The sequence below is a fragment of the Oncorhynchus tshawytscha genome, linkage group LG19 (assembly GCF_018296145.1).
Source record: "Oncorhynchus tshawytscha isolate Ot180627B linkage group LG19, Otsh_v2.0, whole genome shotgun sequence".
NCBI lineage: Eukaryota > Metazoa > Chordata > Actinopteri > Salmoniformes > Salmonidae > Oncorhynchus > Oncorhynchus tshawytscha.
The window spans coordinates 4,664,802-4,684,253 of NC_056447.1; the positions used below are offsets into that span (position 1 = coordinate 4,664,802).

General features: G+C 41.9%; 1 protein-coding gene across 1 annotated transcript in view; it reads right to left on the reverse strand.

Moving 5' to 3' along the window:
• LOC112219187 (transcription factor SOX-6) overlaps positions 1 to 19,452 on the reverse strand; it is a 159,363-nt gene that overhangs the window by 73,868 nt on the left and 66,043 nt on the right. The window contains 2 exon segments of the mRNA XM_042301276.1: positions 10,690 to 10,900; positions 13,597 to 13,816. Of these exon segments, the coding sequence (XP_042157210.1) occupies positions 10,690 to 10,900; positions 13,597 to 13,815 (430 nt within the window). The 5' untranslated portion in view covers position 13,816.

Below are 19,452 nucleotides of genomic sequence, written 5' to 3' on the forward strand. Positions count from 1 at the left end.
TGAATAGCGTGCCATTTTAAACACAACCTAGGGCTGCAGGCAGAGCTAGCCTAGACAAAACTAGCTGTGGAGATATGAGAGTCTGTTGGACCACACAAGAAAAATCATTGCAAGGGCCACTACAAGCCGTATACCACCCCTTACGGAAAAACCACACGACTTCACAAGACATTTCCACATGTTTTGCACATGAAAACATGTGTTTTTGGAAATGTCACATGTGAAGTGTTCCAAATACAAATGTTTTCACATGTGAAAGGCCCGATTTATTGGCAAGAATATATTACTGCACTTCGATAAAAGTTGCCCGGACTCAAGTCAATATTTGTGTGATTATCAACTAAAAAGTTTAAGTGCAGAGGGACACTTGACATTAAGACCTAGAGTCAATGAGATCAAGCGTAAACACTCGATAGCTAACAATAAGGAGGATCTCTAGGTGTAGATTACATATCACATTCCAGTGTTCCAACTTGTAAGGCTACATGGGATCCCTTAACGCAGCTCTATGCAGCCAATAGCAATTTCTGCTTCAAGTATAATGGCATGAGACACTTGTGGATTTGACAGCTCTAACACAGTTCCAAAACAATCGCTATGTGGGTGTCCACTAGCGTGGATATGATAGAATATTGCCCTAAACGTGCATAAATACTCTCTGGATTTGAAATTGCAACCATTTGTCACAGGTAAGCATGTGGGATAATTCAGAGCTCAGGGATGATAAACATGTTTCCTACTAGTAATTAACAGTTGGAGGGTCATACAAGTGGATTTTTGCCAGTCGTATGTGGTAAATTCCCACTTCCCACTAGGTACAATCACTACTGCACTTTGAAATGTAGGTGGGGCATTGTGCTGGTGGGGGCTCATTAGCATATGTGGGGGCATGGTCTAGCATATGTTGTATTTGTGCCAACTGTCAGTGGAAATGTTGTACCAGTTTAAGTGGTTTTATCATTATGTTGATGAAGGTTCAGCACCTCTTTTGATATTGTCAGTACTGCAATCTTTTTAAAAACTTGTGAAAATCAAGAGCTGCACTGTGAAGAGGTTACTGTGCATTTCCAGTAGCTTAATGGAAGTTGGTTCACAGAAAGTTAATGATTAATTTTCAATCATTTATGGTCAACCAATTACAAGTGGATTATTGCTAATCCATCACACTCACTGACTTGATGGTCTGGAAGGGAAGTGAGTATTACAATTACATGGTGACTAGTCATAAATGAGCTATTGCATGGTTCTTTGGTATCACATGCACTTGTCAGCCTTTTAACAAGGCTGAAGAACTGACAGTGTACAAGCTTAATGTTTATAAACAGAGCAAATTAACTGGGTTAACCTTACCTTATGGGAGACCAAAAAAGCTAGCTGAAAGCCACGCCTGCAATCTTCCGATAGGCTTGTGCTGTTACAGTATGCTGCCAATCAGCAAGTGATGTGCATGTTGTCAACAGAAGAGTCAGTGAAGGCACCGTAGGCTATTGTCAAGATTGCTGGTGGCAGCAAGTTACTGTGACTTTTAAAATAACTTACTGCCAAGTAGTTTCCAGTTAAGAAATGAGTAATTCACAGCAACAAGTTTGCATAAAGTTACTGGAACATTCATAATAACCTCTTCACGGGGCTGCTCATTACCGACACATTATCTTACAGCATTTGCAGAATGAACAGTATCAAAGGATTTGCATTGGCATAACCATCAAACACTTAAACTGCTACAAAACTTCCACTGACGGTTGGCACAAATACACATTTTTCACCACACCTCCAAATATGCTAATGAGCCCCACCAGTATATTGCTCCCACCTATCAAAATAAAGTGATGATCGTGTCTTACATTCCAAATATTAGGTAGAAAAATGTCCCATTATACCTACATGTTGACAAACTGTACCATGTGAGTGCACCTGTAAAGTTGACATTTGACCTGGTTGCGACACTGTAGTACACCCTAACCCTACCCTTATTTTTTAAGAGTGTGTTACTATACAGTATGTTCCATGCAATTCGTATGAACCTGGTGGCACTGCAGATACATTGATGCACTTCCAACTAGAAGGTTCAAATCCCCAAAGAATTCATGTATACTCTATGTCAAGTGTCCTTGAGCACTGCTAGTTTTATGTTGGTGGTGATAATTGGACAATTATTTACTTGAATCTGGGCAGCTTTTAGCAAAGTGCAGAAGTGCATTCTTGCCAATAAGTATGTGGCCATATCTCTTCCACGCTCACAGATCTGGTGATGTAGCTGCACTATAGCAGGACATTTCTGTTTGCTAGCGACCAAGAAGTTATGAGTTCAAATTTCATTTAAGGCTGACTCCCAAATGTGGTCACAGTACAAGGTTGTACAGTAATTGAAATTAGAATACAGCATTATACTGACATTTTATAGAAATAACACCTTCCAGTTGTTGTATATACACAACCGTTCAAAAGTTTGGGGTCACTTAGAAATGACTGGTGTTTTGCAGGAGTGATGGTTGCTGATAATGGGCCTCTGTACACCTATATAGATATTCCATAAAAAATCTGCTGTTTTCAGCTACAATAGTCATTTACAACATTAACCATGTCTACACTGTATATCTGATCAATTTGCTGTTATTTTAATGGACAAAAAATGTGCTTTTCTTTCAGAAACAAGGACACCTCTAAGTGACCCCAAACTTTTGAACGGTAGCGTAGGTGTATAAAACTATGAATAGTTGTTCTTAAAAGAGAACCCTTCAAAAAGAAAAAAAAATAGAAAAAAAGGATACAAAAGTACAGTAGTTTGAGAAATGCATTCCTGGAAAGAGATAGGTATATAGCAGCACTTCAATCCACATCAATCTAGATCTATATGTTTATGGCTGCATTTGAGTTTGTGGAGAGATGTTCTCAGAGCCAATCAATGCATTCATTTAGAAGGGACGACATCCATCTCTCAGCCTTAGTAATTTATTGATCCCCTGCTCTCTTTAGCCAAACACATTGAATGAAATGAACCCAACTATTAAGCTCAATGGGAGTGGTCAAATGCCAAAAATGTATATACAACAATATATAATGTACGAGTGAAGGAACTGAAATTCTAACGGCTACAGTACAGTGCCCTGAGGCATCATCGCTGTAATTCATGTCATCGCGATCTCAAACTTCAAAAAGGTAAAAGCTAAAACAGAAAGATGTTACTTGTAGCCAATGGATGGTTGAATCCTAATCTACAACACAGTGTTATTGGTTTTTCTCATTTATTTTGCCTTGGCTAAGTGCTCTCAGTGCGATCAATGCGACTGGTGGGTCCCTGGGGACTACAGTCATACTAATTAGGAGGGAAACAATAGGCCTGTTTTTTTAATTCATTAACAATGTACCGTTACTGTATATTTCACCATTAGTGTTTTGATTATATGAATTAATTTAATTTGACACATAGAATTCTGTTAACTACTTTTTAGAGTATTAAAATATACTGTATACCTTACACACAAACGTACACACACACACACACACACACACACAAACGTACACACACACACACACACACACACACACACACACACAAAAACACACACCGTCAAAGCTGCTGTTCTAATATATACTATTGACTTCACTACCCACTTTATATTTATAAATACAGTCCATTATTACATTGCGTATGACCTATTCTATTACTTCCACTACTTATTATTTTTGACTTGATTAGTGATGAATGTACTGCATTGTTGAGGGAGATAGCACATAAGCATTCCCCTGCACCTTTTACACCTGGAGTAAACTGTGTATGTGACTAGGGCTGTTGCGGTGACCGTATTACCGCCACACCGGGCGGTCTTGAGTCAAATTCCACGTGACCATCTAGTCAAAGTAATTAGGCTTCTCCAAGCTCTAATGCTGCTGATGGTCATTAGTAGCCTATCAAACTTGCTAACTGCCTGGTACTCAGCACTCTATTGTACCTCGAATCACTCTGACATCAATGCAAATGTGATCGAAAATCTAATCACACACTCCATAAGAGCCCATGAGCTCATGTGGACCAACATTTCTATAGGTTATGTAATCTCACGCATATATTATTTAGTATGTAAAGACAAGATTAAATCAAGAATAGTCTGATGGTTGATAATATTAGCCTATCACTTGTGAATTATATATTATCACTATATATTATCACTTGTGAATGATGCCCAGTTTAAGGCAAGAAACTATGTTTTTATTTTGTGACGTTTTCTAATCATAGTCGCACACCTCATGTATCCTAGCCCATTGGCCTATAAATGTTTTGATAAGGTGTGTATCACAACTAAAGTGGCCAAATAACTTAAAAGTTATGCACATTAATCCGCTTTACCAGTGGTGTAGAGCCTAACTGGCAAACATAAGCAGCGCGTGAGTTTCAAGTTTGGGGAAGATCATTTTAACCATAAAAATGCACCTTTATCATAAAAGCATTACATGCATAATCGCATTTACGGTCCCTCTTGATAATGGTGTTTTCCGCTGATGGAACATTCATGCTTATAGCCTACTGCGCATTGCTGTGCTTATAATGTGAAGAAATAGCCTAATAGTTTATCAACATTCTAAGCTAAACATTCTGATCTGTTGTGTCAGCCTCATTGCGTAAAAAAGCTTTTGGGATGCTAGTGGTTGTATTAATTTGGGGTCTATCGCATCCCACAACTGTCCCAGAGTAAGTTTGGAATATTTATTTCTCTCACAGAATAGAGTAGGTAAACTTTTGTACAATGGGGGATAGTAGATTGACAAAGGCTAGTGCTTTGCTGTTAGGCCTACTCATCTTATTGGCTGACGAAAAGTAAATGTGGACAGTTCTTCTGTCACGTTGTTCGTAATAAAGATCGGACCAAGGCGCAGTGTACTTTGAGTTCCACATACTTTTAATGAATAAAGTGAAACTTAAGCAAATACAAAACAAATAAAGAATAAACGAACCGTGACGCCAATGCAGTGCGAACAGGCAACTAAACATAAACAATATCCCATCACCCACAGGTGGAAAAAAAAATGCAACTTAAGTATGATCCCCAATTAGAGACAACGATAACCAGCTGCCTCTAATTGGGAATCATACAAATCACCAACATAGAAAATGAACCTAGAACCCCACATAGAAAATATAAACTAGAACAACCCCCCAGTCACGACCTACTCTACCATAGAAAATAAAAGCTTTCTACGGTCAGGACATGACATCTTCCAATATCTTCAATATGCACCTCGGAATTGGATAAGGATGTGCGCAGTTGCGTCCCTGATGTGTCTGTCTTCACTTGTAGCCTGTGAGAAAGACACGCTCACGTGTTGGGAAGCCATGTGAGTGAGGTGAGAGGTGCTTTGGAGCAAACAGCACTCAGGGAGAAGGGCTGCAAAAGGCATGGATTTTTTAGGGTGCATTATGGCCACACAAAGGGGAAATTCGAGGAATTATCAAGTGCTTCTCAAAAAGTGAATGCGAGACTGACGAAGTGTGTACAATCTGCGCAAAAAAACAAAGCAGAGCTCATGCCTTTCAAGATATTTTTTTCAAATCATCATTAGTCGCATCATACAGCCTTACAATGTATTACAAATCTAAACATATGGCCCAACGTTTGTAGAGCAACTAAAGTTACATTAATAACTCTAAATCAAAACATATGGCCCAACGTTTGTAGAGCAACTAAAGTTACATTAATAACTCAAAATCAAAACATATAGCCCAACGTTTGTAGAACAGCTAAAGTTACATTAATAACTCTAAATCAAAACATATGGCCCAATGTTTGTAGAACAACTAAAGTTACATTAATAAATCAAAACTAGCCCAACGTTTGTAGAACAAGTTACATTAAAACTAAATCAAAACATATAGCCCAACGTTTGTAGAACAACTAAAGTTACATTAATAACTCTAAATCAAAACATATAGCCCAACGTTTGTAGAACAACTAAAGTTACATTAATAACTCTAAATCAAAACATATAGGAGTACATATTTCTTCACTAACCACTCAACACAGAATAGCCAAATGTGCTCACTCCCTCAAATCGTTTGGAGAAAATATCCTTTCTATTTTATTTAGCTTTGTTCAATTGTATTCTTCATACTATAAACTAATGTAAAATAATGCCACGGAATTCTAAGCAAATCTTGTCTGATAAATGAACTAGTGTAGCCCACAGCCATATGGCATAGTGTCATCAGGACCTAACAAGGTCAACTCAGAGTATGCTATTCTGTTCTTCTGAAATATCATGTTTCTTTAGTCCTATCTAAAATAAATAATTGATTTATTCTGAAGGTGTAAGCTATATTACATGGATTTATAAGACTTTTTAAAATGTAGATGTTCCAAAGGTCTGTATCAGTGGCTTGTAGGCTATGTGTAGAAGCAAGGAGATGCTTAATGTGTAATTACCGTGAGGCCGACAGTTACCGACAGAGACCATCGCCATCACCGGCTGATAAAATGTTGTGACCACCACAGCCCTAGGTGAGAACATAAACTGCTTGTGTACATAAACATTATGTGACAAATACATTTGACTTGATTTGTTGATTTGATACACCCTCCATATGTATTTGGACAGTAGATTTAAGATATTAGGGTATTAATTATTGATTTATTTATTTGAGGGTACGTTCATAAATCAAAAAGAATAAGCCCTTTATGTATTACAGTAGTCAAAAGTTTAGTATTTGGTCCCATATTCCTTGCACGCAATGATTACATCAAGCTTGTGACTACAATTTGTTGGATGCATTTACGGTTTGTTTTGGTTGTGTTTTATGGCATTATCAGGATTAAATTTAGAAGTGTTCAGAAACATCTTATCTACTCACTCAAAAATAAAACCTGATGGATTCTCCAGTCACCGTGCAGACAGGGGGTATGTCTCTCCATTAGTATATACCTGATGGTAAAATGCAGACCGTTCTATCACCCGAGAGGTGAAACAACACTGAGCCATGCACGAGGGCACCCACCGTCCCAGAGAACTGGGTGATCTTATCGTGACTGTTGTATATATTCCACCTCAGGAGAACAACAAGCTGGCACTTAATGAACTGCAAAAGGACACTATAGGAACAAGGATGAATCCTATTACACCGGCTACAATGCTCAACGCATGTGGCAGGGGCTACAGTCCATTACAGATTACAAAGGTAGACCTAGTCGTGACTAATCCGACGATGCCTCTCTACCAGAGAACTCAAAGCATTTTATGCAAGTTTTTACAAAAACAACACTGAGCCATGCACGAGGGCAACCACCATCCCAGAGAACTGGGTGATCTTGCTCTCTGAGGCCAATGTGAGTAAGGTTTTCAAACTGGTCAAAACTCGCAAGGCCGCGGGGCTGGACGGTATACCAGGGCGCATTCTCAGAGCATGCGCAGACCAGCTGGTAGGCATCTTCATGTTCATTTTCAAACCTCTCCTTGTCCAAGTCTATAATCTCCACATGTCTCAAACTGACCACCTTCATTCCTGCCCCCAACAACTCTAAGGCTACCTGCCACAATGACTATCGCTCTGTAGCACTACCATCTGTAATCATGAAGTGCTTTGAAAGTCTGGTCATGGCACCCGAGACCCATTCCAAATTGCATACTGCCACAACAGATCTACATACGATGCAATCTCAACTGCACTCCATAATGTCCTCTCCTACAAGAGGAATACCTATGTGAGAATGCTGGCTCACATCAACACCATTGTCCCAGAAACCCTAGACCCACTCCGATTTGCATACCGCACCAACAGATCCACAGATGACGCAATCTATTGCACTCCACACTGCCCTTTCACACCTGGACAAAAGGAACACCTATGTGAGAATGCTATTCATTGACTACAGCTCAGTGTTCAACACCATAGTGCCCTCCAAGATCGTCACTAAGCTCGGGAAACTGGGACTGAAACCTCCCTCTGCAACTGGACTCGGGACTTCCTGACGGGCCGACCAGGTGCTGAGAGTAGGCAACACTTCCTGTGCCACGTTGACCCTCAACACCGGGGTACCCCAAGTGTGTAAGCTTAGCCCTCTCCTGTACTTCTTGTTTACCCACGACTGCGTGGCCATGCACGACTCCAACTCCATCATCAAGTTTTCAGACAACACAACATTAACAGGCCGCAGTGCAGAGGGTCAAGAGCTTGAAGTTCCTCAGTGTCCACATCACTGAGGACTTAACATGGTCCTCTCACACCAGAGCAGTTGTGAAGAAGACATGGAAATGCCTCTACATCAGGAGGCTGAAACGATTTGGCATAGCCCCTCAGATCCTCAGGAACTTTTACAGCTGCACCCGAGAGCATCTTGACTAGTTGTATCACCGTCTGATATGGCAACTGCACCACTTGCAACCAGAAGGCCCTACAGAGAGTGGTGCGGACAGCCCAGCATATCACTTGGGGTTTGCTCCAAGCCATTCAGGATGTACAGTGCTTTAGAAAGTATTAGTACCCCTTGACCTATTCCACATTTTGTGGTGTTACAGCGTGAATTCAAAATGGATGAAATAACATTTAAAGAATCTCACCCATTTACACACAATACATAATGACAAGGTGAAAACATATTTTAGACATTTTTGCAAATTTATTGAAAAATAAACATCTCAAATACATAAGTATTCACACCTGAGTCCAAACTTTGTAGAAGAACCTTTGATGACAGCTTTGAGCCATCTTTAGTATGTCTGTATCAGCTTTGCACATCTGGAGTTGGGGGATCTTCTCCCATTCTTCCTTCCAGATTTTCTCAAGCTCTGTTAAGTTAGATGGGGATTGGCGGTGAACAGCAATCTTTCCACCGATTTTATATGGGATTCAAGTCTGGGCTTCGGCTGGGCCACTCAAGGACTTTCACATTCTTGTTCTGAAGCCATTCCAGCGTTGCTTTGGCTGTATGCTTGGGGTGATTGTCCTGTTGGAACGTAAATCTTTACTCCAGTCTAAGGTCGTCTGTGCTCTCTCATCATGTATTTGCCTGCATTTTGCTCCATTCATTGTTCCTCTATCCTCACCAGTCTCCCAGTCCCTGCCACTGAAAAACATAAACATAGCATGATGCTGCCACCACCATGCTTTACGGTAGGGATGGTGTTAGACGGGTGATGAGCTGTGCCTGGTTTTCTCCAGACATAGCACTTTGCATTCAGGCCAAAGAGAAAGATTTTTGTCTCATCTGACCACAACATATTTTGCATTATGCTCTCAGCGTCTTTCATGTGCCTTTTTGCAAATTCTAGGCCAGCTGTCATGTGCCATTTTCTCAGAAGTGACATCTGTCTGGCCACTCTCCCATAAAACACAGATTGGTGAAGCGCTGTAGAGACTGTGATCCTTCTAACAGGTTCTCCCATCTCAGTCAATGAACTATGTAGTTCTGTCAGAGTGGTCATTGGGTTCTTGGTCACCTCCCTGACCAACACAACAAAATGTGGAATAAGTCAAGGGGTACGAATACTTTCTGAAGGCACTGTATATATTACCATTAGTATAACACCATAAGTATTTGTATATTCCTGCTATCAGTCACTTTTCAACCCTTTACATGGCTATCCTACTACCAGTCACTTTTCAACCCTTTACATGGCTATCCTCTACTACCAGTTAGTGTTGTCATGACCATCATTTTCACTTTGATACCAGGTTTAGTATCATGATTCTCGATACCATCACGATACTCAATATCAAAACAATATCACTGCAAAAAAAATTGTTAAGTAATTTCACTGCATGTGATGCAGTGAAATCCAGGTCAGATTAGGTGCATATAGATGTCAGCCCCAATGCAATTATCATAATTCCTCTAATGGCACTTGATCCAGACAGAAACTCAGCTACTGCTCCATTTAATTGTTGGGCATCTTTTCAATATCATTATTTGTGACCTGTTTCAAGAAGATAGGCATATGCCGCACGTCACTAGACGGCATTTTAACGTTTAAAAAAAAATATTCTAATCAACATGCGTTTTCTGGCAGAAATGGATCATGTGACGGTTCACTAACAGTAAACAGAAGACTTCAGCAGGGGTTCTTAAACTTTTTCAGCTCAAGACCCAAAATGAAAAAATCCCCTGACCCAAATCGTCCTCCATTGACCCAAATGAAGAACAAATTGTTTTTGATTATACAGTAGATGCATTCTCATAACTTGCGACCCACCTCTTACATGCTTAGGGCCCACTTTGGGTCACGACCCCTAGTTTAAGAAACCCTGATCTACAGTACAGAAGACATTGCAACAAAAACTGTGATGCCTTTGGCTATCTGGCTCTAGAGATCACTACTCTACACTTCACTATATCAATAAAGTGAAGCATTTAAGACGAAAGATCAGTGGGGCCAGTGATATCATGACAATTACAATGTGTAGCATAACAGTACAGAGAGTCGATAGAACTCCATAGCTTTCGGGAATAGGCGCATGCAGGGGCATGCAACGGGAGTCAACCACTAGCCTGATGTGAGGTTTCACTTCTCACAGATCTATGATCTATGGGTGGGGGGGAATTTGTCGCTCATTGAAAGGTTTAAAAGATCCGTCCGAAGAGGATATGGACACAAAGTAAAGGCTGAACATACTGTGGTTAAGCAGGCGGGCATGCACACACACACATAGCACACACACGCATGCACACATAGAGAAGAGGGGGGTTATAGGAGATCTCCTACCATCCTGTTCTGTCTTTGTCAGCTCTACTAGTTTCTTCTGTTTCAGTGTGTCCACCACGTCGGCCAGGCTTCCTTTACGGCGTTCCGGTGTTCTGAAGGCGGATCCGCCTAGCAGCTCGCCGCAATCCTGGGGACACTCCTCAGGCTTTGGTGGAGATATAGAGTTATTCCGGTAGGAGTTCAAGGAACAGCCCTTGCTACTAGCATTGTCCTATAGGAACAAATAAAACAGGGGTGTTTTGGAATTAGTGGAATGACAATACTAGGACTTTTTCATTTGTTCTTTAGTAGCTTATGGCCATTATTTCAACTTATCACCTGCCACAAAGTTAAGTGTAACTTACAATCTATTTCTCTAACAACTTTGAACTTTTCATCACCTCTCTATTGATATCCCTAGACTAATGTCTGTGGGTGTTGTTGCTGTGGGTGTTGTTTAAATTGTTGCGTAAATCATGGCAATCATCTTCTTACAGCAGAATTTAGACTCGGGCCAGGTTGCAAATCTCTGTATTGGCAGCCAGAGAGTGACACCGTGGCACAGAGGGACTACCATGGCAGTGGGGAAAGGTCAAGTTGAGATATATGTCCCAAATGGCTTCCTATTCCCTATGTAGTGCACTACCCATAGGGCTCAGGTTAAAAGTAGCGCACTATATAGGGAATAGGGTGCCATTTGGGACAGACACCATAACTCAGCGGTTTCGCAACAAAGACGGTCCCCTTCGGGCTTGTACCAAGAACACGGTTACGGATATCCCCTCCCTCCATCTTGTGATTGACGAATGCAACTCAATACAGAAGAATGACACCGGTCATACATAGACTGTGGGGCAAGGGTGAGAGGTACATTTTTACAACTGTCATGCATGGAGATAGCTCTTTTTAAGCTAACTCTGACCCTATGTCAAAGAATCCCACAGATGACTGACGATGACCATTTGGGGCGAGAGATTCAGCCATGCTTTTTGTAGAACTATGAGTTTTTGTGACACTGAATAAACTTCCATCAGCTAACATATGTGACCCTTTTTCAGGATACTAGGTGTATGTGTCACTACTCCACAGGAGAACAATTAGTACGGAAACTTCTTTATTTGAATCTAAATGCATTTTTTGGGGAGCAGAAATGCCTTCTGGAACAGGTGAACTTTCATGTGCCTAAATAACAAATATTTATGCCATCTGTAGATATGAATACAATTGTTAAATTATGAGCCTAGTTAGTTTAGCCACAGAAAAAGACTGGAACTGTCCCGCTAGCCATGATTGGCTGAGATATTGAGTTCGGACCGGTCTGCCATGCTTCTGTCTATTTGAGCTGGTCAGTATGTGTAGGTAATCCTGTCTCACACGGCTTGAAAAAAAATATATATATCCCGTAGTAGAACTGCATAAGTGTTGTTCTCCACCTTCTGGAGGACCGAGTTTTGAAATCAGTGTAATTCGAGTTTAATAGCTAAAGAGATGGAGAAAACACCTGTCTCCGGATTACATCTTCAAACTAAGGGCAACCATGGCATCCGTGACAGAGAAGGAGAAGAGTCCAGCCATGTATACGTAAGATAGTCTAGCTAGCTACATTTTCAGATATTACACATTTCTAATTTTGTCAGAAAGTCATTTTCATTTCAAGATAAAGTGTACTGTTGGCTCGCTAGCTAATGTTACGTGAATGATTTGTGTAGTAATATTATTTGTATCTCAGAGCCATTTGCTTTGCTAGTTATAGCCTAATGTTAGCTAGCTAACATTGAACCTAGTTGGTTAGCTACCTGTAGTTTCATGCAGGGTAGTAACATTATGGTTCATTACTTAGCTAGCTAACATTGAACCTAGTTGGTTAGCTACCTGTAGTTTCATGCAGGGTAGTAACATTATGGTTCATTACTTAGCTAGCTAACATTGAACCTAGTTGGTTAGCTACCTGTAGTTTCATGCAGGGTAGTAACATTATGAGTTGGGATTATGGTTAACTGCATGTCTAAACAAAAACTCCACTATTCAAGTATCCATTAACGTTAGCTAGCTAGCTACATGTCTAAACAAAAGACTCCACTATTCAAGTAACCATTTCACTGTCCCATTTACACATTCTGTATCCTGTGCATGTGAAAACATTACTTAGCTAGCTGCATGTCTTAACAAAAGACTCCACTATTCAAGTATCCATTTCAATAGAATGTTCATGATGTCACTGTGATATGACAGCTGTTGATAGACGTATTTGGTAAATTGGCTCACACATGGCCGGTGTCAGTAAACGTGGGCAAAAAAGCGTAAATTGTTGACAGCAGCACAGTTGCAGTTAGCAATACTCTGGATAACATAAAAACAGCCTAACCAGCTCTGCTAGGGCGAGTAAAATGGTCAGAGTAAGCTGTTCTCTCATTTGTGTCTGCAATTAGCTAGCCAACGTTAGCCAGTTAGCTTGGGTGCTAGACTGCTGTTAGGACAGAACGCTCGGATCAACCCTTAAAAAGATGGATGGGGATGAAGCTTAAAAGGGTGTGAACGATGCTGAACGGGTGTACTTTTATCCAAAGTAAAAAACAAATTCAAATTTTGATACATAAGATCCTACGGGCTTTGGTCAAAAGTAGTGCACTATATAGGGAATAAGGTGCCATTTGGGACGCCGTTTGGTATTGAATGCACATTGTCCATCAGTAGACACTCTAGCACAGGTGGCCTGACGAGAGGTTTATTCCTGTATGTTTTCTCCTCCTCTTACAGAGCGGGGGGTCTCCAAGAACTTTAGATGGCTTTGACTAACAGCGACATCTTAAGACCTCCTTGAAACTGTTCCAAGAGGCATTTGTCTTAAAGAGGAAGATTCCTCTGTAATAGGGCTCAGTGGCAGTGTGTCAATCTGACGGAGAGTGTGTGTGTTTGTGTGTGTCTCACTGTCTGAGTAGGGCCTATACTCTCCCAGTCCGACTCAGGCTGGCTGTCTCTGATTGGCTGGTGCACCTCTGGGAGGGGTTTGCCGTGCAGAGGGGGCGTAACTGGCTGGTCATGGCTTTCTCTGTCCTCATTGGCCCAGCCCACACTGTCCTGACCTATCGCTTCCTCTTCCTCTGTCGCCGGGGGAAACGGAGGTGTGGCTCGCTTGGACGACATCATTCTATAAGGAAACAGGGAGAGGGAAAACATTTATGAATTTCCTCAATATTCAGGCATATCTACAGTTTTTCAATCTTGAAGCAGATATGCACCCGCTGGGAATAACCCAAAACAACCCCTATAATTGAATTCCAGGATTAGGGTGGATGGCAGGATGATAGAATGCTCTCATACTGGAAGAGAAAGACAGAAAGAAATTGTGAACCACAGGAAGACTTCCTGGATTAAGCGGATGTTGCTGATGGCAGATCGCATGGAGATAAAGACCCAAACTCTGATGTGGGTTTTATCAGTGGTGTGACTCCATTGCCTACTGATTCCTAGAAGTTGAGTATTGAGGTCCATCATCAGGAAGACAATCACGACTACACTGCAAAACAAGTCCTTCTAGTGTGTGGTTTTTACACTTGTTTTTTTATAAAACTAGTTGTTCCTGCCAAAGCTAGCATCTGGATTCAAAAGCACTGCTGTGCAGAGGGGTTTCTCTGTCTCCTTCTCCAGTGGAATTTATAGGTTATTTTGAGGTTTTTGAATAACTTCGTTAAAGGTGCAATAAACAGAAATCGCTCTGCCATTTCCTGGTTGCTAAAACTCAAATTGTTCACCTAATTTCACTTCATGTGACAAAACAAGCAATGCATAATGTAAAGATTCATTGGACCATCTAAACCACTGTGAAATAGATTTTCAATAACCCAAAATATTGTATTTTCAGCTGCTTGAAGCTGGTGTACAAAACCAAAAGTAAAAGACGCAAAAACAAAACTTGGGAAGCATAGAAATAGCGTGCTTAGAAAAGATCTATCGCTTATAGACTTGCTTTCAATGAGAAAGACATTTTCATTAGTCGCCCAAAAAGTGATATATTGCGGCTTTAAAACCTTGACTGAATGTTTCAATAAGACTGTTTATTTGGGATTAAGCACAGATAGGACACGTGGAAATTCATTTCCTTAGGCATTAATCACGCAAACACATTTCTTTTTAATTGTGAAAGGCATTAGGGATATTCAAAACTATAATTGTCTGTTGTGTATCAATGGAATTGGTCCACTGTGCCACCAGGTTGGAGTTAGCAAGCAATGTTATTGTTTTTTACGCATAAAGCTGTCAATTTTTGTCTATTCAAAAATAACCCATTTTATAAGGAAACAAGCAATCATTAAGATCAGGTGTGGCCAATTAGTGGGTACAGCCAACACACCTGAACACGCTTATTAAGATAGAGGCTAGAGAGAGCTTTGTTGATGCTGTTATATGTTTTTAAATAATATTCTTTGAACATTCTCTAATTGTCATTAAAGTGTTCTTGTGTTTTTTCATGGAACGTTCTCTGAACAATTTGACAACATGACTTTAAATAGAACCACGAGAAAACCTGTAAGAACCTTAACGCTGAAGTACTGGAATTCGCACAGAAGAACATTGTTTCTTAAAGTTCTCTGAACTATGAGAACATTCCCAATGTCAAACCAATTGGAGAACATTCCTAGAACATTCCCAATGTCAAACCAATTGGAGAACATTCCTAGAACATCCCCAATGTCAAACCAATTGGAGAACATTCCTAGAACATGACCAAACTTGAAATTAAATGTAATGTAACCATGTTTGAACTTTTGGGAAATGTTCTGTTAAAGTAATGAAATATCAAGGAAATTACAGTGGGCTTGATTCAAAGTGGCCTTCTGTGTAAACCTGTATTTCCTAACGCAAAGCCTCATGCCACCACCTGACCGTGCCACGTCAATAAATCACTTGCTGCAATTACTTTACACACAAACCACCTCAAAACTATTGTTAAGTGTTGATTGCCAATACAAAAGCTGCATGCCAATTCTCCACTCTTCTCCCAAAGTGTACATTTGCACACTTACTGTCATGGATTTAACAATGGCGTAACGCTTACACCGATCACATGATACCAAATCCATGACAGAGAGTGTGCAAGCGCACACTCGGGGAGAAGGGTGGCGAATTGGGCCTCAAGCCAAATGGGATTATAAAGTGGGAACATGAGAGTTGTGTTTCACGCCAAAGACAATCAAAGGCCAAAGATTCTATGAAGTAGAACAGTATTAGCACTCCATAAATCACGCAGGACGGTTTATCTTTGAAGTGTTCTGTCTCTTGGGCCCTCTGACACGTAAATCCAACCCTTACTCAAATATCTACGACAGACGGACGGACGGACAGACGGACACAGACAGACAGACAGACAGACAGACAGACAGACAGACAGACAGACAGACAGACAGACAGACAGACAGACAGACAGACAGACAGTAGCAGTAGCAGGTATCCCACAGTAGCAGGTATCCCAAAGTAGCAGGTGTCCCACAGTAGCAGGTGTCCCACAGTAGCAGGTATCCCACAGTAGCAGGTATCCCACAGTAGCAGGTATCCCACAGTAGCAGGTATCCCACAGTAGCAGGTGTCCCACAGTAGCAGGTATCCCACGGTAGCAGGTGTCCCACAGTAGCAGGTATCCCACAGTAGCAGGTATCCCACAGTAGCAGGTATCCCACAGTAGCAGGTGTCCCACAGTAGCAGGTGTCCCACAGTAGCAGGTATCCCACAGTAGCAGGTATCCCACAGTAGCAGGTGTCCCACAGTAGCAGGTATCCCACAGTAGCAGGTATCCCACAGTAGCAGGTGTCCCACAGTAGCAGGTGTCCCACAGTAGCAGGTATCCCACAGTAGCAGGTATCCCACAGTAGCAGGTGTCCCACAGTAGCAGGTGTCCCACAGTAGCAGGTATCCCACAGTAGCAGGTATCCCACAGTAGCAGGTATCCCACAGTAGCAGGTATCCCACAGTAGCAGGTGTCTCACAGTAGCAGGTGTCTCACAGTAGCAGGTATCCCACAGTAGCAGGTATCCCACAGTAGCATGTATCCCACAGTAGCAGGTATCCCACAGTAGCAGGTATCCCACAGTAGCAGGTGTCTGGAAGCATATGATCATAGGTGGACGTTCTGCAACTGTCACCTGGAGAAAATGATACATCGTATGTGCTGAAAAGAACCTTGGAGAGAGGGGGCAGGGTCAGCACTAACTTTGTGTGTGTTGGTGTGAGTGTGTGTATGCTTGCAGGTATGTGTGCGTTCAAAGGGGTGTGAGATGGCTGTGTGATTGTGCGCAAAGCCAAACTTGGACAGGAGAGGCCCCTTGCATAAAGTCACACGGCCGTCCTTGCAAAGATGACATCTGACGCCAGCCCTGACCCGACCGTGACACTGAAGATAGCATCGGTTAATTAACCCACCAAATCCATCTACTGTGTTCCTCTGTATTGCTATCATGCTCACTCCCTACAGGCTGTATCACAACCGGCCGTGATTGGGAGTCCCTTGGGGCGGCGCACAATTGGCCCAGCGTGGTCTGGGTTTGGCCGGTGTAGGTGCGTCATTGTAAATAAGAATTTGTTCTTAACTGACTTGCCAAGTTAAAGAAAGGCTACATTTAGATTTAAAAAGGGAAAATTCACACTTTTTCAACATAAAATGCATAATCTGGTGCAATGTGGTGTGAAAATGTGAAAATGTCTATGTTCTATAGTTAAAAAGATAGAAGTGTTTCTGATGACATCATCTGGAGACACTCGTGACATCATCTGATGTGCATCATGTGATAAAACAAAAATATGAGCAGGCAAAGGTTAGTAAGCAACTGATATGGAATACACACTTAACCCAGGCCCATAGGCTAGCATAAAAACTGCACACAATCAACAACAAACCCAGTAGTATGCGCCATCTCCCAATGCCATTCAATACAATATCACAATGCTTCATGTAAGGAACCAGAGAGTCTGGCCCTCCAGTCAGAGTTAGCTATATGAACTTTCACGCCCCCTGCATAACAGAATACAGACAGACAGACAGACAGACAGACAGACAGACAGACAGACAGACAGACAGACAGACAGACAGACAGACAGACAGACAGACAGACAGACAGACAGACAGACAGGCAGGCAGACAGACAGACAGACAGACAGACAGACAGACAGACAGACAGACAGACAGACAGACAGACAGACAGACAGACAGACAGACAGACAGACAGACAGACAGACAGACAGACAGACAGACAGACAGACAGACAGACAGACAGACAGAGTTCACATATAGACCCATATGTCCTTTGACTCCAGATAACAATCCAAATTTACTACAACGCTTCAGCGGCTAACACACCAAGCGAATCGATAAGCGTGTTGCTTATCGATTTGGGCGGGGGGCAGAGGGGAGAAGAGGGGTTGAGGAAAAAGGAGAGAAGAAAGAAGGTGGCCTATATTTAGCTGACAATATTGCCGCCTGCTGTGTTCATGGGAGCTTAAGAGCTAGCTAGTTTCTTGGAACTGAGATATCATATGGCCTGGAATGCCTGGACCTCATAAAATCGCTGCCACTGATAGTATCATCACGCAACAGACCCTGAGCTGTTTGTTAGTGTTAATGAGACCAACAGCTAAAGCGGCAAAAAAACAACAACTATGATAACAAGAATGCATTGCTGTTTAGTCCTCAAACAGACACTATAGTCTAATCTAACAATAACCATTTTTCATCAATTCCGTTCAAATTATCTCAGGCTTACATTGAGGGCCATCAATGAAGAGCCCAACCGCTGCAGATACATTATATATACAAAAGTATGTGGACACCCCTTCAAATGATTGGATTTGGCTATTTCAGCCACACCCGTTGCTGACAGGTGTATCAAATCGAGCACACTGCCATACAATCTCCATAGACAAGCATTCATAGTAGAATGGGCTTACTGAAGAGCTCAGTGACTTTCAACGTGGCAACGTCATAGTACACCACCTTTCCAACAGGTCAGTTCGTATTTTTTTTTGCCGTGCTAGACCTGCCCCGGTCAACTGTAAGTGCTGTTATTGTGAAGTGGAAACGTCTAGGAGCAGCAACGGCTCAGACGGAAAGTGGTAGGCCAAAAGTGAAGTGATGGACAAATGTGAGTTTGTCAAATGCCAGGAGAACGCTACCTGCCCCAATGCATAGTGCCAACTGTAAAGTTTGGTGGAGGAGGACTAGGCCCCTTAGTTCCAGTGAAGGGAATCTTAACGCTACAGCATACAATGACATTCTAGAAGATTCTGGGCTTCCAACTTTGTGGAAGGCCCTTTCATGTTTCAGCATGACAATGCCCCAGTGCACAAAGCGAGGTCCATACAGAAATGGTTTGTTCAGATCGGTGTGGAAGAACTTGACTGGCCTGCACAGAGCCCTGACCTCAACCACATCGAACACCTTTGGGATGAATTGGAACGCCGACTGCGAGCCAGGCCTAATCGCCCAACATCAGTGCCCAACCTCACTAATGCTCTTGTGGCTGAATGGAAGCAAGTCCCCGCAGCAATGTTCCAACATCTAGTGGAAAGCCTTCCCAGAAAAGTGGAGGCTGTTATAGCAACAACAGTGGGACCAACGCCATATTAATGCCAATGACTTTGGAATGAGATGTTCGACGAGCGGGTGTCCCCATACTCCTGGTAATGTAGTGTAGGTTTGAATCTCCCTGATGCCGTTTCATAAGAATACAATACATGTTTGCGTGATTAATGCCCACGTGTCCTATCTGTGCTTAACCACAAATACGCTAGCAGTCT